Genomic DNA, 24,408 nt, shown 5'->3' on the forward strand with positions numbered 1-24,408 from the left:
GCGCAGTTAGGTGGACTGACAGAGAAGTAAAGCTGAATAAAAGGAGCAAAAATAGAGAAGAGGTTCAAATGGAAGAAGACCCAGATCCTCCCCTATTTCTCCAGAAATAAACATTTCCTTGTTATCATTTGTCACTGAATACTTGCCAACCATATGATTTGCTCTCAAAGTTCTGTTCACATCCTTTACCACATCTTTCAATTTAGCAAGACAAGGTAATATTCTACTTTTTATAAAATTAGGAGATAGGCTTTTATTTTTATCCTTCAGATCTCATCAAAATCAAGAGTATTGTTTAAAAATTATTTCTAAATATGTATTTCTGGTAAACTTGCCAGAATTTTATGGTTAATAATGAAATGAAACCAAGGGGTGAATACAAGATTTGATCTACATTCGATTTGATTATATCACAATTCAATTTTTCTTAAACTATAATACCATCTTTTACTAGGTAATTTGCTTATAAACTCTACATGAAGTGGCCTTCTAGAGTTTAATTATATTTCTTACCTCAAGGTAACTCTTAACAGAATCTTAAAATTCTGTCTCGTAGACAGAAATGATGTTTAATTTTGTAATCATATTGGTTAAGCCCATTAAATAACAATTATGTGACCTATTTGGATAAAGTTTAAATACTGTTAGTTTTATTTTAGTGGAAATAACTAAGAGTTATACAATAACGTTCATACAGTATTCATAGTTTAAAATATAATTTATACTACTTACTATATGGCCACTTTCCACAGTGTTTGTGTGCATCAGCTTTGTAATTACAAAATAAACTAACAGAGTTCTTTCTCAAGTAGTTTGCGACCAAACAAGCAAAGTCATTTTTAAATGCTTAGAAAACTAAATAATCATTGGGAAAATAGTGACAGAAATAAAAAGAAATATGGAACACAATGGAAAATTGAGATAGGATGAATGAAAAGTCTCTCTTTTATGACTATTTAGCCATTGTCTTTCAATGTGTTATTGAAATGACTATTAATTGAACATAATACTTTTACTGCAGGAAAATCCTTGAACTCATTGCAAAGCACAATTATCCAAACCTTATTATTTAAAAGTAAGTAAAACTATTAAAACTGCTGATTAATATTAGGATTTTTACAGCTGTTAACAACTGGGACAAGAAATGCAGAATGATGTCAGTTCAAGAAATCTGAGATACTAAATGGAAAAAGATTCCTTTAAGTATTTAAAATTTTGTTCATAAATCTAGCTGTTTTAATCTAGGTTTAATCTATGGTTCAGCTCTTTATTCAAGCTGTAGAGTTTATAGGCAGAGTTGGTTTCTTTGGCTTCTTAACTACTAATGGTATGACTTCTAGCTATTATCAGTTCTCCATCATGAATATGACATCAGAACTGTCAAATTTTCTCTAGTTTGACTTAATTGTTCCTGTTCTTGCCAAAGACAGGCCTTAACTTAGCCATGACAAAGTAAGTGATTAATAGTAAAAGAGAGATGGAAAGAACAGGGGCTCAAAAAATAAATAGGACAAAGAATAAGACAAGGTAAGCCAAGTCCTCTCTCCAGGAAGACTCCTATACAGATTGGTAAAATGAAAAATTGCCTGTACACAGAAGCAATCCTTGCATTTAGGAGGAATATTAAATAAAATAATGTAGGGCTTCCCTGGTGGTGCAGTGGTTGAGAATCCACCTGCCGATGCGGGGGACACGGGTTCGTGGCCCGGTCTGGGAAGATCCCACATGCCGTGGAGCGGCTGGGCCCGTGAGCCATGGCCGCTGAGCCTGCGCATCCAGAGCCTGTGCTCCGCAACGGGAGAGGCCACAACAGTGAGAGGCCCGTGTACCACAAAAAATAATAATAATAATAAATAAATAAATAAAATAAAATAATGTACACCAAATATAAAATTATATCTATAATTTCTATGATAGTGCTGAACATCTAGCATGTATCAATGGATATCAATGAGATTAAATCACTCACCTTATCAAGCTCACTTGTCAGTTTTTTATTTTCTTCCATTAATAACACTTTTTCTCGTTCATACTGTTGTTTGAACTCATTTTCAAATTCTTCCCTTTCACTTTGACTAATACAATGCAAAATAAAAAAGGAAAAAAAGGAATTGAATTAAAGGTGAAATAATGGTATCCCAGTTTGGCTATTGTATCATACGCCTTATTCTGAAAAGCCACTTATATCTCAATTGCTCCAAATCCCAAACATTTCCCTTAAAATTAGGAAGTCACAATCATTTCCTTTTCATTAATGAATAGATTTGTCTGCTTAATAATATCTATTTTGTTCTTCATTTGAAAATCTGAGGAAGACATCCTGATTATGCTCACCTTATTCAGTTGTAATATATGCTACAAAGCCTGGGAAAATGAGGAAGCTAGGGAAAAAGGAGGGTATAGGGACCACAATACAATTGCTTACACGCAGCTCTAGATTGCATAGAAAATTCAATGTACATTTCCAACAGTTCTCTCAACACACTAAATCCCTCCTTCCATTACTCCTGCCTTCCTTCTTCCCTTCTTCACTATGTACCTACCTATCTACACATACATACATACAATATTATAAAACTTATTTAAAATGATAGTTCTAAGGGACAGAACTGATTCACCCTTAGGGGTAAACAGTTCTAACGAACTTTTAAGGGAGGAGTCTGGGAGGCGGCACCGCAGGGGGCAGAGGGACGGACGCGCTCGAAGGCCAGCGAAGAGGCCACGATACTGGGGCTGCCCCGCCCGCTGCTTTTGGCCGCCGGCTGCCTGGCCGCGCTCTGCGTGACGAGGGTGGCTCAGAACACCACGCTGGCCCCGAACGTGACTACACCCTCGGCTTTACCGACTCTCATCAGGACAGCCCCGGTGCCACCGTCGCTCCGCCGGGCACGACTCCAGCACCAGAAATCTGTGAAAGCCGCAACAACGGGGTTTCCTGTTTTGATGCTAATGCTGCTAACACTACGTGCTTTTGGATACAATGCAAAGGTAAAGGCTACTGTTCAGATAATTCAACAGTTCATGATTGCAAGGTGGTGAACAGCACAGAATTCTGTCCTGCGTCCACTGCCACACCATTGCCAACCAATTCTACAGCTAAAACCACAACTCTGCCTTCCTCTTCTACAGCTTCCACCACAACTACTACATCAGGTACAACTGATACCACTTTAACTCCGACTTCACAACCTGCGTGGAAGTCTACCTTTGATGCAGCCAGTTTCATTGGAGGAATTGTCCTTGTCTTGGGTGTGCAGGCTGTAACTTTCTTTCTCTATAAACTCTGCAAATCTAAAGAACGAAACCACCACACTCTGTAAACAGACCTGCTAAATTAACAAGAACTGGTGTGTAACTCACTGAAACCAAAATATTATCTTTCAAGATGTCCCACACGGAAGACGCTATTCTAGGATCTTTAATTTTTCAAAGGATGCATATAGGAGCATTGCCCTTGAAGAAAAATCAGTTAAATCATTTTGCTCAACAGGCATCTTTAAAATATTCTGCATGAATCCTTGTGGCTGTCTTCTTTTATTTTAAATGTCTGCCGCTGTGGGATTATGTCCTCTCTTCTTGACATGCCAAATGTAACTCTGTAAGTGATGGAAAACATTGTCCTGCACAGACAACCTCATGACCCTTTTGGCAATTTCAATGTAGTCATTTCAAAACCTGAAAGCTGCATTATTTTCTTCCTAACTCAGGATGTATTTTAGCGACCAGAATTGAGAAGAACGTGCCAAATGAGCATCAATCAGGTGGATTTGGGGCTATTATTTCAAAAGTGGAATAAATTTATAAATTTAGTATCCTTAGAGTAAAATTTAGTGCTTGATAAGTTATTTTTTCTACATTAGAAAACAGATGCCACACAGGGAATTACATTCCAGATTTAAAGAAATCAATGGAAAGTATACAAAACATTAAAGTGTAGCAGGTTATTGTTCATACTTGTAAAGCACCTTATATCATTGAGAAAATAAAAAACAGTGCCTTAAAAGACAAAAAAAAAAAAAGAAACAACAACAAAAACCTCCTAAGGGAGAAAGGGGAATCTGTTTTTGAATACTGAGTTGAAGTGCAAATAAAGAGGCTTATCTCTAGAGCAGTTTGATGGAGGATGTTAGTTAGCAGCAAATGAATTTCAATGTGAAGCAGTTCTGGGTAATTTTATGATTGCTTCCAAGTCAATAAACATTGTAAGTAATGGCTGATTTTAAAAATGTAATCTTAAAAATCCCTTCCTCACTAAATTATTGAATATAAATTAAATTATAATTTAAATGATAACTTCTAGGAAAATAACCATCCTGTGTCCAAACAGATGCGTCCCTTTCCTTCTTATCTATAATCAAAATGTGAAATTTAGTTATGTTTAGGAATCTTTCTGATTCAGAGGCAACTCCAAACAACAATGAAAAAAATACAAAAAATTACAATGAAGCATCCTTTCAGAAAAATAAGTATATGAATAAATTGAGTAAAATTTCTATATACAGCCTTTTTTTTTCCTATTAGCGTTAAACAAAACTTAAGTCTCTCTCATACTGAAACGAAATAAACAAACTCTCCCCGAAACTCTAGGTCACACTTCATTTTCCACTTTCCTTGTCTTCCTGTTCACTGGCAACTACCCACTTCCTTACTGCCTAAATTTTCCTCCCTGTGCCAAAATCTGACTTCTGCTGCCACCACCTCAAAAAAACTGTTGTCCCAAAACTCATTATTGTCCCAACTGTTATTATATCCAATCTACTGCCTACCTTTGACAGTGTTGTCCATTCCCTCCCTCTTGAAATGTTGTCCTCCCTGGCTTCAGTGATACCCACTTTCTTGATTTTTCAGCCTACATTTAGACTTTTCAGCTGTATTTGTGAGCCCCCCACCCCCTCTTTCCTCCGTTTAAATGCCAATGCTCCCAGGTATTCTGTCACAGGTGCTCAACTTTTTTTTTTACACACTTTCCCTGAGCTATCTCATCTATTATACCACCTATTTCAATTATCATCCATTATGCTGACAAACTCTGAATCTACATCGGAAGCTTTTCTGGGCTTCAAATTGCTGACTTGATATCTCCCCAAAAGTTGTCTCCCAAGCACCTCAAATTCAACATGCCCAACCCTAGCAACAGAAAAACAAGTTCCCAACACCCCACGTACCTTCCCCTGTGATCATACACTCTACTTATTCTTCTCTTACTACAGGAGAAAAACGTAGCTAAGGTTGCTCTTTGCTTATGCGCCTGCTCAAGTACGCTTTTCTCCTCTCTGTCCTGAATCATCTACTGGTACTTTCTATCAGATTACAAGCATGGTGTTACTTCTGAGATAAACTTTTCCTCCAGTTATTATCTCGTTGCTTTTATTATCTGCTTGCTCTTACAATTGCTCTCCTTCAAGCCTTTGGATCCATTACGGGGTTTCTGCCCACTACTGTTCCACTGAAATTGTTCTTATCAAAGTCACCAATGACATTCATATTGTTAAACTCAACTATCAATTATATGGTCCTCATCTTATTTGATTTAGACCTCATCTAATTTAACATGTAGACAGATTTGATATGCAGTCATCATAACACCAAATTTGCCTGGTCATCTTCCTATCATTCTTACCGCTCTTTCTCTCTCCACTTCGCTGTTTCTTCCTCATTTCCAAACTTATAAAGATTGGAGTGCTCCCGCTTGCAGTCCTAGGACTTGTTTTCCATCTATATTCATTCACTAAGTGATCTCATAGTCTCACCCCTTTAAATATCATGTGAATGATAAATACTCCCAGGATTTTATCTCTAGCCCTGAAATCCAGACTAGTCCGTATGATGACCTACTTGACATTTCCACCTGGATGCCTAAAAAGCACCTCAAACATAATTTGTTTAAAGTGAGCTCCTGATATTCCCATCCTCAAAATGCTTCTTCTGTAGTTTTCCTCTCTAAATGGTAACTATATTCTCCTAACTGCTAAGGCCCAAAACTGTAGCATCATCCTTGATTTTTCCTCTTTCTTTCTTAGCCGATATCTAGTCTATCAGCAAATATCATTATTTTTACCTTTTAAAGAAATCGTAATTCGAACATTTTTCACAGCCAATTCTGCCACCACCCTAGGCCCAATCCACCATTATCTTTTGCCTGGATGATTGCAATAGCCTTCTAAATGGTTTCACTGCTTTTTCTCTTATCTAGTTCAGACTTTTCTTAATCTCGTAGTCAGAATAATCCTGTTAAAACATAAGTCAGTATTTGTCCATTTTCCACTCAAAATCCTGCAATGCTTCCCTGCTATGGTTTTACTGAGAGTAAAAAATTGTAAGTCACTGAACATGACTTACAAAGCCTTACATGATCTGGCCCCCATTACCTCTCATACGTACCTCTCACTATCCTTTCCCCTCAACTCTGCTTTATACACATTGGCCTCTTTTTTAAGATTATTATCTTAATAGACTTTATCTTTTAGAAAGGTTTTAGGTTCATAGCAATATTGAGAGGAAAATACAGAGATGGCCCATATACTCAGAGTGGTGTGTTTGTTACTACTGATGAACCTACGTTGGACACATCATTATCACTAAAACGTCACAATTTACATTCGGTTGTATAATGACATATATCCCCTATTACAGTTTCATACAGAGTAGTTTCACTGCCCTAGAAATCCTCTGTACCCTGCCTGTTCATCCCATCCTCCTCCCAATCCTTGCAACCACTGATCTTTTTACTATCGTTATGTCTTCCAATTATTTTTTTTAACAGACTTCTTGCTCCTCATGTAAAATGTTCTTCTCATACATCTGCATAGATATCTCCCCCACTTTCTTCAGTCCTTACTGAGAAATCACCTTCTCAGTATAATTTTCCCTGGTTATTTCATTTATATATATATAAAATTTAATTTTCCCCCTTAATGCTTCACATAGCCCCCATCCACTGCCTTATTTTTTGTTCTTAGAATTTATCATTACCTATATATTACCTATTCTATATCATTACCTATATATTCTGTATTTTACTTATTTCATTTATATTTTGCTTATAGTCTTTCACCATAATTAAAGGAAAGCTCCATAAGGAGAGAGAATTTTTATCTGTTCACTGTTATGCCTTCAGGGCCTACAGCAGTGCTTTCACATAGCAGGTTCTAAAAAACTTTGCTGAATGAACAGACCAAACTGAATTAAACTTAGGCTTCCAATATAAGTTGAGAATGACAATAACATACATTCAATTACCTAAAACCTAGAAACTTGAGTATCACTGATAATTTCTCCTGCTTCTAATTTCTCGTATCTGGTTATCATGTCATCCAGGTTCTGTCTTCTCGGTAGACCTTCTGAATCCATAAACTTCTCTCCATCTTAACTATCATATCTAAGGTCCAGCCCCCTCATCTCTCACAGCTATATTACTATCTGCAGTCTGCTCCTTCCAATCCATTCTCTCAACAGTAGCAAGAGTGTTCTTTCAAAAATATAAATATTGATATAATCATGTAATTTTCCTTCAATGGTCTTACGACTATTTTCCTTTCTAGTCTCATTTCCCACCACTCATCTTTTTTTTTATGCTTCCACCAGAATGAACAGCTTTCATTTTCTGAATCTGCCATGCTACCCTTTTCCTCTAGATCTTGGCAAATTCTGCTAACCTTTGCCTGGACACTCTTCCACAGCTATATATTTCTTATATATTTGGTCTTAACTCAGAAATACTTTTGTCCAAAAAACCTAGACACAACAGTTATCTTTTGTGCCTCTTCTACGGGTGTTCCTCTACTTATCCCATTTGCTTTCCTATGATGCTGTAATATAATTTTCTATTTACCAATCTTGACTTTGGTCTTCTTGAGGACTGGAATATGTTTATTGCCTATGTATCTCCAGTCCTTAACACCGAACAGGTATTCAATAAATAATTAATAGAGGAGTAAATAACTTGATTCTTACCTCTCTCTCCTGTTTTTTTCCAATTTGTCTTTCAAAATCATAATTTCTTTGTTGAGAGCAAGTTGCTGGCCTTCTGAATCATGTAGTTCCTTCTTCAGATTTTTAATTTCATTTGCATGTATTCCTTCTCTCTTGGACAATTCTTCTTCATAAAAGATACTTTTCTTTTCCAAATCAGCCTTTAGTTTGGTTATTTCTTGCTGATGTTCTATGCTACATACTCCTGGTGAGTAACTAATTTGTTTTTGCTATAGAAGTAATAATAAAAGATTAGTTAATCTGTAAGAATAATAAAATATCAACTAATAACTCTTTACAATATAAAGAACTGTTCATATAACTGAATATTATTTTTGTATATTATTACATAAAAATAATACTTTCTTTATGCAGGCTATTAACCTTTTGCGTGCCATATGTTGCCAATATTCTTCTAAGTGTATATTTCTTTATTGCTGTATTTTACAGTCTTCTTCACACCAAGATTAAATATTTATCTGTATTTTCTGCTGGTACTTATATAATTGTTTTACATTTAAATATCTAATTTATATATAATACTGCTGGTGTATGGAGTGAAGGAAAAATCTAACTGCATCCTATTTCTGATGTGGAACTAATAAAAGATTATAAATACATGTGTGTCTTTAAAAGATTAAATTAGGGGAGGAGTGGTAGAGCTAGAATGCACAAAAAGAAAAGGGAGAAAGAAGGCTTCTGCAGTGTCTGAGAAGAAATGGCAATAATCTAACATTTATGTATCTATTCTAGAAAAAAATGATACAGCTCTTCACATTTAGGTAGGGCTTTAAGAAGGGGAAATTTGGTTGAAAGACATCTTTTTAGAAATGAGGTTGAAATACACTCTTGGTATCAGTGAGAAAGGTTCTTCCAGGTAGTAGCTAAGGTAAACAGAAGCATACAGAGGTTATGACTATAAGATTTCCTGAGCTTTTTCCTGAGTAACTTTTCTATTACTTTGTTACATGTTATTTTCCCAGGTGATCCACAATAAAACTCTTTAAACCCAAAGAACCTATAAGCTTATGTTTAAGGACAACAAGGAATCCAGATCTGGAGGACACTGCATCCTTTTTTGAAGTCAGTATTAAGGACAGGAAAACTGGTAACAGTCCTTGATTTAAAGTCCAAAGAAAACTATGCTAGCTTCTTCACATTTGAGGTCTATAATTAAAAAAAAAAAAAAAAAATAGGCATCAACGTGGGCCTGAGAAATGTTTCTGGGATAGTCACTGTAATGTTAACCGTTTACTCAAAACTGCTTATGGGGCTTCCCTGGTGGCGCAGTGGTTGAAAGTCCGCCTGCCGATGCGGGAGACACAGGTTCGTGCCCTGGCCCGGGAAGATCCCACATGCAGCGGAGCAGCTAGGCCGGTGAGCCATGGCCGCTGAGCCTGCGTGTCCGGAGCCTGTGCTCCACAACGGGAGAGGCCACAGCAGTGAGAGGCCCACGTACCGCAAAAAAAAAAAAACCTGCTTATGAAGTGCCTACCATATGCAGGACCCAGATTTTCCAGTGGTTTCTGAGTCAGTCTGACATGCAAAGCCTGGTGGAAACTGGGAAGAGCCATGTCAAGTCATGTTCTTGCTCTTATGCAACTTCATGAAAATGGTGCCTAAATCAACATCTGCAACACTAACCACTTATACTACTCTTTCATTTTTTTAATCACCTAAAGAACACTATTAGTTTGCTGCTCACTTTAGTATAGTTTGTCTGTTGTGATAGCAGTAGATGTACTAGAAGTTTCAAGCAAAAATTACCTTGAAATCAAAAGCTCACAAAGATACCACCAAAAAAAGTTATAGACCCATGTCACTAATTGATAAGAACGTAAAAAAGTTAAATAAAATGCTGAGAAACAAACTTAAACCATAGGTAAAAAAGAATAATCTACTGCAAAACAATAAGTTTTATTACAGGTATTGAAGGTAATTTAATATTAGCAAACATTAATAACTGGGCAAAAATTAAATTAACTCCATGTGATAATCTCTGTAAGTACTCCTGCCCAAAAGTATTTGATAAAATCTAATACCAATTCCAAAATACTACCCCAAGTCCCACACACAAAAAAAAGGAGTTCAGTGGCTCTCTTAAGAAAGAACCTCTTTCAAGCTATCAGACAAAATAATACTTTCTAGTGAAACACCAGATACATCCAGGAATAATAACAACAAAAAGGATGTCTTCCATTATCTCTCTTATTTAATATTAGTTTTTAGATATTCTAAGTAACATGTGAAATAGTTACAAAACATGAATAGTTGAAAATCATGATCATTTCCACTTAATAAACTGTTCGCTCAGAAAACGCAAATAAATCCACTGAAAAGTGTTGGAATTGATAAAGCTGAGTAAAACAACTGCATATTAGATAAATATCACACAGTACTTCTAGACAGTAGAATAAGCAATAATAGTAAAAATTTTCATTGTTAATAATAAAAAATTTTCATATGTTTTTAATAGATCCAACAAAAATCACCAGCAACTAACACACACACAAGTAATAACAACAGTGAATAATTTGTTTGAATTATATGAAAAAACTACAAGTCTTTATAAAAGATTTAAAGAAGACAATACAGAAAAATACCAAGTACTTGAAAGGGAAGATTGAATGTACATATATTCAGTGTTTCTTAAATTATCTTCCCTGTAAATTTAATTTAAAAATTTTAAATGTGGGAGGTAATACTGGGTGAGAGATGGAGACAAATGTTCTAGCACACAGGCAAAAATAAACTGGTAAAAATACCAAAGAAAATCCTGAAAAAGCACAAAGAGTAAAGAAGGAGAGAGGGTAACGTTCTTTTCAGATGTTAACATATACTATAAATTTCTTTTAAATTTTTTTTAAAAAATATTTTGTCTGCATTGGGTCTTCGTTGCTGCACGTGGGCTTTCTCTAGTTGCAGGGAGTGGGGGCTACTCTTCATTGCGGTGCAGAGGCTTCTCATTGTGGTGGCTTCTCTTGTTGCAGAGCACAGACTCTAGGTGCGCAGGCTTCAGTAGTTGCAGCACACAGGCTCAGTAGTTGCGGCACATGGGCCCTAGAGCATGTTAGCTTCAGGAGTTGTGGCCCGTGGGCTCAGTAGTTGTGGCGCATGGGCTTAGGTGCTCCGCGGCATGTGGGATCTTCCCAGACCAAGGATCAAACCCCTGTCCCCTGCATTGGCAGGTGGACTGTTTTTCTTTTATAAATTTATTTATTTTTATTTATTTATTTTTGGCTGCCTTGGGTCTTCATTGCTGCATGTGGGCTTTCTCTAGTTGCAGCGAGCAGGAGTTACTCTTGATTGTGGTGCACATGCTTCTCATTGCAGTGGCTTCTCTTGCTGTGGATCACAGGCTCTAGGCACATGGGCTTTACTATTGTGGCACACGGGCTTGGTAGTTATGGCTCACGAGCTCTAGAGTGCAGGCTCAGCAGTTGTGGTGCACAGGCTTAGTTGCTCCATGGCATGTAGGATCTTCCCGGACCAGGGATCAAACCCGTGTTCCCTGTGCTGGCAGGCGGATTCTTAACCACTGTGCCACCAGGAAAGCCCCTACTATAAATCTTTAATAAAGTATCAGTGTAACAGATCTCCACCCCAAAATAATTTAATTCAATATGTGAAATATTGTCAATCACTGAGAAAAGCAGTGATTAATTAATGGAATTGAAACCACAAGTTAGCAATTAAAGAAAAAAATGATTCTCATATCATACCATTTAGCAAAACAAACTCCAAATGGATTAGAACTAAATATCTTTAAACCTAATAGAAACATCCAGGAAAAAGCAGAATTACATATTTAGCAAACTCTGAAAAAAGAAGGACAAGCCAAGCTTCGAAGCAATAGAAGAACTATTGAGGAAAATAAGAATAAATCATCTATAATTTGAAAAAGAAACAAGACAAAAATTAAAGGGCAAATGATAAATTGGTAAAACAGTTGCAGAGAAGATAAACAGTACAATTTTTACTATGCAAAGAGTTTATAAGAATTGATAAGAAAAACATTAAGACTACAAAATTAAATGGGCAAATGACTTAAAGAGATAATTCACAAAGAGAAAATATGATTAATAAATGCAAGAGAGAAGAGCTATGGGAACATATGTATATGTATAACTGATTCACTTTGTTATAAAGCAGAAACTAACACACCATTGTAAAGCAATTATACTCCAATAAAGATGTTAAAAAAATGAAAAATAAAGATGCTAAAACAAAATAAAACTTTCACTTGAAGCAGCAAAAAAATAAAAATAAAAATATAAATGTTCTACTAAGAAAGCAAGAAATGCCTCTCATACTTGCAAAAATTTGTGGCACATATCAAGTGCCTTAAAAATGATCTGACCACTTCATTTCCAGGTATCTGTTCTAAAAGAAGTGCATAAAAGGGTCCATGGCAATTATTATACTGCAAAAGTGAAAAATAAATACAGTCAGCTTGGGGGGATTGGTTCCAGGTCTGTCCACCCTCCATTACCAAAATCTACGATTGCTCAAGTCCCATATATAAAATGGAGTAGTATTCGCATATAACGTACTCTCCAATACTTTAAATCATCTACAAATGCTATGTAAAAGTTGCTAGGGCATGGCAAGTTTGAATTTTGCCTTTTGGAATTTTCTCCCCCACACCACCCCAAACAATGGGCTCTCTGTATCTGCAGACGTGGAAACTGTGGATATGAAGGTCCAAGTGTATTTAACAGTAGGAAACTGGCTAAGTGGATATTCTTCTATAATCATTAAAATTATGTTTGTGACAATCACATAATAATGAAACAGAGAAAAAGCTTATATCACACTCTCAAGTGAAATACAAGGGTTAAGGGTTGAATCGTGTCCCTCCAAAATTCTTATGTTGAAGCACTAAACACCAGTACCTCAGAATGTGACCATATTTCGAACTAGGGCTTTAAATACTGCATGATCTGACTTATGTGTGGAATCTAAAAAAGTCAAACCCTTAGAAGCAGAGAGTAGAACAGTGGTTGCGAAGGGCTGAGGGGGTAGGGGAAATGGGGAAGTGTTGGTCAAAAGGCACAAATTTCAGATATGTAAGATAAATAAATTCTAGAGATCTAATGTAAAGCAGGATAACTACAGTTAACAATACTGTACTGCGTACTGGAAATTTGCTAGGAGAGTGGATCTTAAATATTCTTAGCCAAAAAAAAAAAAAGGAAGGAAGGAAGGAAGGAAGGGAGGGAGGGAAGAAGAGAGGGAAGGTAGAAGGAAGGAGGTAACTGAGGTGATAGACAAGTTAATTAGCTTGATTGTGGTAAACATTTCACGATGTATACATATATCTAAATATCAGGTTTTACACCTTAAATACATACAATTTTAAATTGTCATTTGTACTTCAAAAAGCCTGAAACAAAAGAAAATAAAAATAGGGCCTTCACAGAGGTAATCAGCTTAAAATGAGGTCATCTGTGTAGGCCCTAATCCAATATGACTGTATCCTTATAAATAGAAGAAATTTATACTCAGAATCATGCACACATTGAGAACATCATATGAAGATTAAAGCAGAAATCAGGGTGATACATCTACAAACCAAGGAACGCTAAACACTGCCAGCAAACCATCAGAAGTCAACTCTGCAAACACCTTGATTTCAGATTTCTACTGCCATAATTGAGACAATAAATTCCTGTTTTTTAAGCCACCCAGTTTGTGGGTATTTGTAACAACTGCCCTAGCAAACTAATACAACGGGGTAAAAAATATCCTGTGGTATATGATTGCAACTATTGGAAAGTACTTTTTTTAAAAAACAGCTTTTCTCAAGTAAAGTCAATAGGGGAGGGGGAGGTATATCTAACAGGGAGGAGAGGGCCCAGTGGAAGGAAGAACCATAGAAGGAAAGATACCCAGCGGAAGTTATATCTAAATTGAGACCTGAGCGTAGAATATTGCTGGCAACATGTACAAAAGTCTACATACTAGAGAAAACCTGACGTATGAGCAGGGAAACCCAAATAGTAAGTTAAAATCTCGAACAGCAAGGACCTCATAAGGTAAAAGCTATGTTACAAAGTTTGAGCCTCTTCTGAAAAGCACAGTGGTACCATGAAAGGATTTTAAGCACAAAACTGAAAGACTTTAAAACTACTATTCTGACTACAATATGAGGAACAAATTTTTTTTCACCTAGGGGGAAAAAAACCCCCCAGGAAAACCAGACAGAACATTACATATTTATCCAGACAAGAAATGATAGCTGTATTAATGTTTGAAAAACAAAATATTAACCAAGAAAACAGCTTTACTAAGATATAATTCACATACCATACTACTGACCCATTTAAAGTGAACAATTCAATAGCTTTTGGTATACTACATTAATTATTTTAAAGTGGTAAACATATATAACAAAAAATTGCCATTTTAACCATTTTAAATGTACAATTCAATGGTATTACATTCACAATGTTGTGCAAGCACCAACACTGTAATTTCTAAAACTTTTTCATCTTCTCAAAGAGAATTCTGTAACCATTAAGGAATAAACACCCTACTATCCTCTCTACCCTGCCCCTGGTAATCTCTATTCCACTTCCTAGCTCAATGAATTTGCCTATTCTAGATATTTCATATAAGTAGAATCAAATAATATTTGTCCCCTTTCATCTAGCTTCTTTCACTTAGCATAATGTTCTCAATATTCATCCATGTTGCAGGATGTATCAGAACTTCACCCCATTTAGGGTTGAATATATTCCATTATATGTACTTGCCACATTTTGTTTCTTTATCTGTTGATGAACACTTGGGTTGTTTATACCTTTTTGGCTATTTTACTAATGTTTTAATGAACACTGGTGTACAAGAGTCTGTTTGAAGTCCCTGTTTACAATTCTTTTGAGTATATAACTAGGAGTTGAATTACTCGGTATAGGGTAATTCTACGTTTACCTTTATTGAGGAATCACTGATTGTTTTCATATTCCTGCGAGCACTTATTTTGTTTTTGTTTTTAATTTTAGCCATCTTAGTAGGTATGAAGTGGTATCTTGTGGTTTTAACTTCATTTCCCTAATAATTAATGATGTTGAACATCTTTTCATGTGCTTATTGGCTACTAATATATCTTCTTTGGAGAAATGTCTATGCAAGTTATTGCCCATTTTTTGATTGGGCAGTTTATCTTTCTGTTAAGTTGTAGGAGTTCGTTATAAATTCTGGATATCAAACCCTTATCAGATATTTGATTTACAAATGATTTCTTCCATTCTTTAGATTATCTTTTCATTTTCTTAAAAATGTCCTTTGATGCAATACAAGTTTTTATTTTGATAAAGTCTAATTTATCCATTTTTTGTTTTGTTGCTTATGCTTTCTGTGACTTAAGAATCTACTTCCAAACTCAAGGTCATGAAGATTTACCCCAATGTTTTCTTCTAAGAGTTTTATGGTTATAGCTCTTATATGTAAGTTGTTGATCCATTTTGAGTTAATTTTTTAATATGGTGTAAGGTAGGGGTCCAAATTCATTTGTTTGCATGCAGAAATCCAGCTGTCTGGCACATGAGTTGAAGGAACTATTCTTTCCATACTGAACAGATTTAGTACCTATGTCAAAAATCAATTGTGGCTATAGATACATGAATTTCTGGACTCTTAATTCTATTCCAGTGGTCTATATTCTTATGCCAGTGTCATATTCTTTTTATTACTGTGATTTTGTAATAAGTTTTGAAATTGGGAAGTGTGGGTCTTCTAACTTTGGCTTTCTTTTTCAAGTTTTTTGGCTATTTGGGGCAATTCCACATGAATTTGAGGCTCATATCTTCCATTTCTGCAAAAGGGGCTGATAATAGGGATAATAGGGATCAAATTGAACCTGTACATCACTTTTGGTAAAACCACATCTGAACAATACTAAGTCTTCCTATTCATAAACATGGGATATCTTTTCTTTATTTTAGGTATCCTTTAATTTCTTTCAGCAACGTTTTATAATTTTCAGTGCACAATACCCTTGGTTAATTTTATTGCAAGGCATTCTTTTAGATGTTATTGTAACTATAATTGCTTTCTTAATTTCACTGTGGATTTCATTGCTGACATAGGAACACAACTAATTACTATATGTTGGTCATGCAACCCTGCGGTTGTTTGTTTTCTTATTGAGTTTTAAGAATTCTTTGAATATTTGGATAACAGTTTTGTATCAGGTATGTGCATTTTCCTGCAGTCTGTGTCTCGTCTTTTCATTCTTCGCTGTGACTTTCATAGCCCAGAAAATTTCAATTTCAGTGAGATCTAGCATAGTAATTCTTTATTTCATGGATTGTGTCTTTGGTGCTGAAAGTAAAAAGTCATCACCATACCAAAGATTATCTAGGTTTCTCCTACGTTATCATCTAGGAGTGTTAATAGTTTTGTGTTTTACGTCTAGGTCTGTGATCCATTTTGAGTTAATTTTTGTGAAGGGTGTAAGTTCTGTGTCTAGATTCAATTTTTTTTTTTTTTTTTGCATTGATGTCTAGTTCTTCTAACACTATTTGTTAAAATGTACATCTTTGCTCCACTGTATTGCCTTTGCTTTTTTGACAAAGATGATTTATCTGTATAGTCTCTTGCCAATAACATACTGTCTTGATTATTGTAGTTTTATATGTCTTGAAGTCACTATTCCAGCGATGGTTTTTTCCTTCACTATTGTGTTGGCTATTCTGGGTCTTTGCCTCTCCATATAAACTTCAGGCTTAGTTTGTTGATACCCACAAAAGAAGTTGCTGCAATTCTGACTTGTACTGCATTAAATCTGCAGTTGAAGATGGGAAGAACTGACATCTTATAAGACATCTAATATGGAGTCTTCCTATCCATGAACATGGAATAGCTCTCCATTTATTTAGTTCTTCTTTGATTTCTTTCATCAGAGTTTTATAGTTTTCCCCATACAGATCTTACGCATATTTTGGTATATTTACACTTCAATATTTCATTTTTGTGGGTGTTAATGTTAATAGTACTGAGTTTTAAATTTCAAATTCCACTTATTCATGGTTGGTATATAAGAAAGTGACCAACTTTTGTGTATTAACCTTGTACCTGCAAGCTTGCTATAAATGCCTTACTAGTTCCAGGAGTTTTTTTGTTAATTTTTTTGATTCTCTACATAGACAATCACATCATCTGCTAACCAAGACAGTTTTATGTTATCTTTCCCAATTTGTATACTTCTTTTTTGTTTTCTTGTCTTATTGCATTAGCTAAGACATACGGCATGATGTTGAAAAGGAGTAGTGAAAGGAAAAATCCTTGCTTTGTTCTTGATATTAATGAAAAAGCTTTAAGATTCTCGCCATTAAGTATGATGTTACTTTAGGTTTTTTGATAGGTATTCTTTATCAAGTTGAGGAAGTTCCCCTCTACTTCTAGTTTACTGAATTTTCATCATGAATGAGCATTAGAGTTTGTCAGATGCTTTTTCTGTATCTACTGATATGATCATGTGATTTATATCACATCAATGATGCATTACATTAATTCACTTTCAAATGCTGAACCAGCCTTGTGTACATGGGATGAAATCCCATTTGGTTGTGGTGTAGAATTCTTTTTATATATTGTTGGATTCAATTTGTTAATACTTTCTGAGGACTTTTGCACCTATGTCTATGAGGCTTTCTACATTGGTCTGTAGCATTCTTTTCTTGTAATGTCTTTGTCTGGTTTTGGTATCAGCATAATTCTTGCATCACAGAATGAGTTAAGAAGTATTTCCGGGCTTCCCTGGTGGCGCAGTGGTTGAGAATCCGCCTGCCGATGCAGGGGATACGGGTTTGTGCCCCAGTCCGGGAAGATCCCACATGCCGCAGAGTGGCTGGGCCCGTGAGCCATGGCCACTGAGCCTGTGCGTCCGGTGCCTGTGCTCCACAACAGGAAAGGCCACAACAGTGAGAGGCCCGTGTAACGCTAAAAAAAAAAAAAGAAGTATTTCCTCTGTTTCTATCTTCTGAAGGCAACTGTAGAGAATTGTCATGATTTCTTCCTTAAATGTCTGGTAGAATTCACCAGTGAATACATCTGGGCCTGGTGCTTTCTGTTCTGGAAGATTATTAATTATTGATTCAATTTCTTTAACAGATAGAGCTGTTTCAGATTATTTATTTCTCCTTGGTTAGTTATGGGAGCTGTGTCTTTGAAGGAATTGGTCCATTTCATCTAGGTTATCAAATTTGTAGGCAAAGAATTAATTGTTCATAGTATTCCTTTATTAGCCTTTTCATGTACATGGGTTGCATACTGATGTCCTGTCTTTCATTTCTGATATTAGTAGTGTCCTGTCTCTCTTTTCACTTTTTCTTTGTATTTGATTTTACAATCAAAGGTTTAAAGATATAGCAGAGACTACAGCAGGCAAAACACAGATTAAACATATTCTGTGCAAAAATATTTACCACAGAAAAGAGAAGAAAAATTTTAAAAGAATTATAGTGTGAAGGTAATTATAAATATATGAAATAATATAAACTATACTGATAGGTAATTCCCCTTCTTTTCAAGTTTCCAAGGGAATATTAAATTTATGTAAGGTATTCAAACTTGTAAGTTTGAAAATCTGTTTGAAAGACATTTTTACTGGAAAAATATGTTACCAAATTGTCTCAAATCACCAAATAAATAAAGCACTGAGAAGCTACTATGTAATAACAAAGAATGTGTTACAAGATAATTTTTTCAGATTTCAAAGAAGAGTTTATTTCTATGAGCACAGAGAAAAAAAGAAAGCTTTACTCTACTTTATATAAACTTAAGATAACCCTGAAACAAAACCTGATCAAAACATCAAATAATAAAACCAGACTCATCTCAATATACTGATACATTTAACAGCAAAAATTGTTAATAAAATGGTATCCATGGAGTGTGGAGAGGGCATGGAACCAACGCCCCATGGATACTGAGGAACAACTATATGTGCCTCTATACCTAAAGTGGGCGTTTTAGACAACATATAGTTAGATACTGTTTTTTGATCCAATCTGTTTTGTAACTGGTGTACTTAGACCATTGACATTCTAAATGATTGTTGATGTTTTTTGATTAATATCTATTATATGTGCTACTGCTTTCTATTTATTGCTCCTTTCTTTGTATCTATTTTTGTCTTCCATACTTTGTCTTTGTGGTTTTTTTCCCCCTTGTTTTTGGCCACACTGTGCAGCATGCGGAATCTCAGTCCCTGACCAGGGATTGAACGCATGCCCCCTGCACTTGAAGCACAGAGTCTCAACCATAGAACTGCCAGGGAAGTCCCTGTCTTTTGTGGTTTTAATTAAGCAGTTTATGTGATTCAATTTTCTCCCCATTCTGAGCATATCAGTTGAACTCCTTTTTTGAGTGGCCATTCTACAGTTTGCAATATCCATTTATAACCAATCCAAGTCCAGTTTCAAATAACACTGTACCACTTCATGGACAGTGCAAGTACCATAAAATGAAATAATCCTAATTCCTGCTTCCTATCCCTTGTATAATTGCTGTCATTCATTTCAGTTACACAATAAGCATACATAAGCATATTTATATATACATGTATTCAGACATAAGCATATATATAAGAATATATAATTGAATACATTGTTGCTATTATTTTGAACATTTCATCTATTAGATTAAGAATAAGAAAAGTAAAAGCTTTTATTTATTTTACCTTCATGTATTCCTTCTCTGATGCTCTTTCTTTCTTTATGTAGATCTGAGTTTCTGACCTATATCATATGTCTTCTCTCTGGAGAACTTCTTTTAACATTTCTTGCATGGCAGATTTACTGGCAACAAATTCCCTCAAATCTTTGTCTCAGGAAGTCTTTATTTCTCCTTCACTTTTGAAAGATAATTTCTTAAAGTGCAAAATTCTAGGTGGGTAGGTTTTTTTTCTCAACACTTTAAATATTTCACTCCACTCTCTTCTTGTTTGCATGAAGAGGAAAAGTCAAATGTAATTCTTACCTTATATTTTCTACAGGTATTTTTTTTTACCTCTGACTGCTTTCAGGAATTTTATCTTTATCTATAGTTTGAAAATGGCATGTCTAGGTGTAATTTTTGTGGTATTTATCCTCTTTGGTGTTCTTTGAGCTTCCTGGACCTGTGGTTTAGTGTCTGACATTAATTTGGGGGAAATTTTCAATCATTATTGATTCAAATGGTTCTTCTGTTCCTTTCTCTGTTCACCCTTTAGTGTTCCCATTATACATATGGTACAACTTTTGTAAATGTTCCACAATACTTGGATATTCTTTTATGTTTTTTCACTTTTTTCTCTTTGCTTTTCAGTTTTGGCAGTCCTATTTTGACATCCTCAAGCTCAGAGATTCTTTCTTCAGCTGTATCCAGTGTACTAATAAGCTCATAAAGGGCATTCTTCATTCTGTTACAATATTTTTCATGTCTAGCATTTCTTTTTGGTTCTTAGAATTTACATCTCTCTGCTTACATTGCCCATTTATTTTTCCATGCTCTCTACTTTTTCATTAAAGTCCTTAGCATATCAATCACAGTTGTTTTCAATTCCTGGCCTGATAATTTCAACATCCCTGGGTCTGGTTGTGATGTTTGCTCTATTCTGTGTTTTTTGCCTTTCAGTATATCTTGTAATTTTTTGTTGATAGGTGAACATGATGTACTGGGTAAAAGGAACTACTGTAAATAGGCTATTAGTAATGTGGTTGCAAGCTGTGGTGGGAGGGGAAGTGTTCTATAGTGCTAAGATTGGATATCAGTATGTTATTGAGCCTGTGCTTCTGGAGTGAACTTAAGACAACCTTGTCCTTTTTTCTCCCCCACTTACCTGTTCTGACAGGGTGACTAGAGTGGGCTGGGACTGAATATTTCCCTTCCCTCAAGTCAGTTAGGTCTGATAAAACCACAGCAAGTTAGATTCTGGTTGAAGAGTTTCTCCTGAAGATAGACCTTGTTAAAAACAGAATGCTCTGGCACATTCAAAACTGTTACCCCTATTGTTAGTACAAGGGGATTTTTCTCTGACATTCACTGTGAAAACCTGGTAGAGCTCCAGGATGTGAAACTGATGAAACTGTCAGGGCTCCCCAATGACAAGGCTCCCCTGGAGTTTTTATCTCTCAAACTTGTCCACACTGAGCCTCTATCAATTTTTCAAAAACAGTTCAGGTCTCCCTACACTGGTACTGATTTCCTACAAGGGTTCCTGATATCATAAGTTGTGATTCTCTCTATTTGCCTGTCACTCTCTCTAGTTTGGAGGACAGCAGTTGGTTCTGTGATATTACTTCCCTTACAGATCTAAGAAGAGCTGTTGATTTTTCAATTTGTTCAGCTTTTTACTTCTTGTTAGAACAAAGTGGTGACTTGTGAAGTTCTTATATACTGGATTGGAAACTGGTAGTATTCTTTGGAGTTTTTATTTTTTATTTAATTTTTTTTTTGCGGTACGCGGGCCTCTCACTGTTGTGGCCTCTCCCATTATGGAGCACAGGCTCCGGACGTGCAGGCTCAGCGGCCATGGCTCATGGGCCTAGCTGCTCTGTGGCATGTGGGATCTTCCTGGACCGGGGCACAAACCTGCGTCCCCTGCATCGGCAGGTGGACTCTCAACTACTGTGCCACCAGGGAAGCCCTGGAGTTTTAAAATATAGGATCCTGTGATCTGCAAATAGAGATAGTTTTACTTCTTCTTTTCCAGTTTGGATGCCTTCTATTTCCTTTTCTTATCTAATTCCTCTGGCTAGAACTGCCAGCATAATGTTAATTGCAGTGGTGAAAATGGGCATCCTGTCTCATTCCTAAACTCAGGGAAAAATTTTTCAGTCATTCACCATTGAGTATGATGTTAGCTACAGGTTTGTCATAAATGCCTTTAATTATGTTGAGTATATTCCCTTCTATTCCTAGTTTTCTGAGAGTTTTTATCATGAAAGATTGTTGAATTTTGTAAAATGACTTATGTGCATCAATTAAGATGATCATGTGGTCCCCCCTCCCTTTGGTTCTTTTAATGTGATGTATTACATTAATTTATTTTCTTACATTCAACCACCCTTGCATTCCTGGGATAAACCCCACTTTGCCATGGTTTATAATCCTTTGAATATGGTTGTGGATTTGGTTTGCTGGTGTTTTGTTGAGAATTCATACGTCTGTATTCGTTAGGAATACTGGTCTGTAATTTTTTTTGGTGATATTATTCATATGGTTTTGGTATTATGGCAATACTGGCCTTATGGAATGAGTTAGGAAGTGTTCCCTATTCTTGTATTCTGTGGAAGAGTTTAAGAAGAATTGGTGTTAATTCTTCCTTAAAAGTTTGGTTCAGTTCACTAGTGAAGCTATCCAGTCCTGGGCTTTTCTTTGTCAGGAGATTTCTTATTACCAGTTCAATCTCTTTGCCTGTTGTAAGTCTGTTGAGACTTTCTATTTTGTCTTGCATTTAGGTAATTTGTGTGCTTCTCGATCTGTTCATTTCATTTATTTTATTTACTTCGTTGGCATAGAGTTGTTCATAGTATTCTCTTATAGTCCTTTTGCTTTCTGATGATAGGTATTAATATCCACTTTCATTTTGATGTTATTTGTTTCCTCCCTTCCTCCCTCTCTCTGTCAGTCTAGCTAAAGGTCTGTCAATTTTGTTGATCTCTCAAAGAATGAACTTTGGTTTCATTCCCTTTATTATTATTATTCTGTTCTCATTTTATTGAACACTGTTCTAATCCTTATTATTTCCTTCTAGCTTTGTTTCCTTTGCTCTTCTTTTTCTAGTTCTGTAAGATATAAGGTTAGGTATTTGCTAATTTCCCTTGTGATTTCTTCATTGACCCACTGGTCAGTTAAGAGTGTCTTATTTCATTTCCACATATTTTTTTAACATTCCAGTTTTCCTTATGCTATTGATTTCTAGCTTCATTCCATTGTGACTGGAGTAGATACTTTGTGTGATCTCAATCTTTTTACATTTATTGAGATTTATTTTGCGGCCAAACATCTGGTCTATCCTGGAGAATGTATTAATTGCACTTGAGAAGAATATGTATTCTGCCGTTGTTGGGTGGGTGGCAGGGTTCTATATGTATCTGTTAGCTCTAGTTGGTTATACTGTTGATCAAGACATCTATATGCTTATTTATCTTCTGTCTATATGTTCTATCCATTTCTATCCATTTTTGGTAGTGGGGTATTAAAGTTTCTAACTTTTATTCAAGAACTTTTTTTCTCTTCAATTCTATTGAAGAGTATTCTTAATGAAGTAGAGATTCCTACAACCTTTTAAAGGGGCCAAAATAAGTTTCAAAATTTACATGTGTATACCTTTAAATCAAGAAATTCCACTTTTAGGGCTTCCCTGGTGGCGCAGTGGTTGAGTCCGCCTGCCAATGCAGGGGACACGGGCTCGTGCCCGGGTCCGGGAAGATCCCACATGCTGCGGAGCAGCTAGGCCCGTGACCCATGGCCACTGAGCCTGTGCATCCGGAGCCGGTTCTCCGCAACAGGAGAGGCCACAACAGTGAGAGGCCCGCATATTGCAAAAAAAAAAAAAAAAATTCCACTTTTAGAAAATATCTTAAAGAAATGGTAGTACGATAATAATAATAGCACAGTTATTGAGCCCTTACTTTGTGCCAGGCCATGGGCTAAGCATTTCAAATGCATTAACTAATTTATTGGGTAGTTTTATTATTATCCCAAATCTGTAAATGATACAAGAGATTATGAGTGTCTGATATGTAGGTAAACACATGTGACTCAGAGTTTTCAGTGAGCAGTGTTTGTTACAGAAAAAAATAAAAATCAAACTAGTGGACAGAATGGTACTAAGAATTAGAAAACCTGGGTTTAAGTTGTACTCTATCATTTAAGACTATAAAATCCTAAACTCATCTGAGTTTTGCTTTCCTCAAATGCAAACAACAGTTTGCACTTTGTGATTCTTGTGTTTACCAAAATCACCTAAGATAGTGCTGAAAACAAAGTGGTCCCTGACTGAAAGTTATTTGAGACGGTAATGTAATGACTTCTATACACTAGTCCTGCTCTAGAAACAGATTATTTACGGAAGAAACATCTCTATTTTGGAAAGCTAACCAAGACTGTGCAATCGTGATTAATCAAAACAAAACAAATAATATACCAGTCTATGTTTTCAATAAGCTAAGTCGCAGTTTAGGTGGGGAAACATTTTGTGAATAAATAATTATAATAAGAGCTACTGTAAAGTTAGTAACGAAATTCTATAGCAGCAGAGAATAAGGAATATTTAGACTTCCTGAGATGACATTCAACTTCATTCTTGTATTTGCTGGATGAATAAGATACTAGACTAGACGTGCAAGGAGCGTGTGGAGGTAGTGGCTGGCAGAGAATGCAGAGGAATCGGGATATGCAAAGGGTAGAGTTAAGAAAAGGCAGACATCATATTCATATTAT

The 24,408-nt window shown here is 35.8% G+C and overlaps 1 protein-coding gene and 1 pseudogene across 22 annotated transcripts in view; one reads left to right on the forward strand and one right to left on the reverse strand.

The window, feature by feature from the left end:
* The window catches only part of CDC42BPA (CDC42 binding protein kinase alpha), a 313,738-nt gene that overhangs the window by 88,413 nt on the left and 200,917 nt on the right, over nucleotides 1-24,408 (reverse strand). For all 22 annotated transcript variants that reach the window (XM_067028895.1, XM_067028865.1, XM_067028824.1 and 19 more), the window contains 2 exons: nucleotides 7,954-8,201; nucleotides 1,970-2,075 (listed from right to left, as the gene is read on the reverse strand). In XM_067028895.1, coding sequence (XP_066884996.1) covers nucleotides 1,970-2,075; nucleotides 7,954-8,201 — 354 coding nt within the window. The remainder of the gene's footprint in view (nucleotides 1-1,969; nucleotides 2,076-7,953; nucleotides 8,202-24,408) is intronic.
* Nucleotides 2,084-3,387, forward strand: LOC131764296 (sialomucin core protein 24 pseudogene; annotated as a pseudogene).

Source organism: Kogia breviceps, chromosome 1 (genome assembly GCF_026419965.1).
Source record: "Kogia breviceps isolate mKogBre1 chromosome 1, mKogBre1 haplotype 1, whole genome shotgun sequence".
NCBI lineage: Eukaryota > Metazoa > Chordata > Mammalia > Artiodactyla > Physeteridae > Kogia > Kogia breviceps.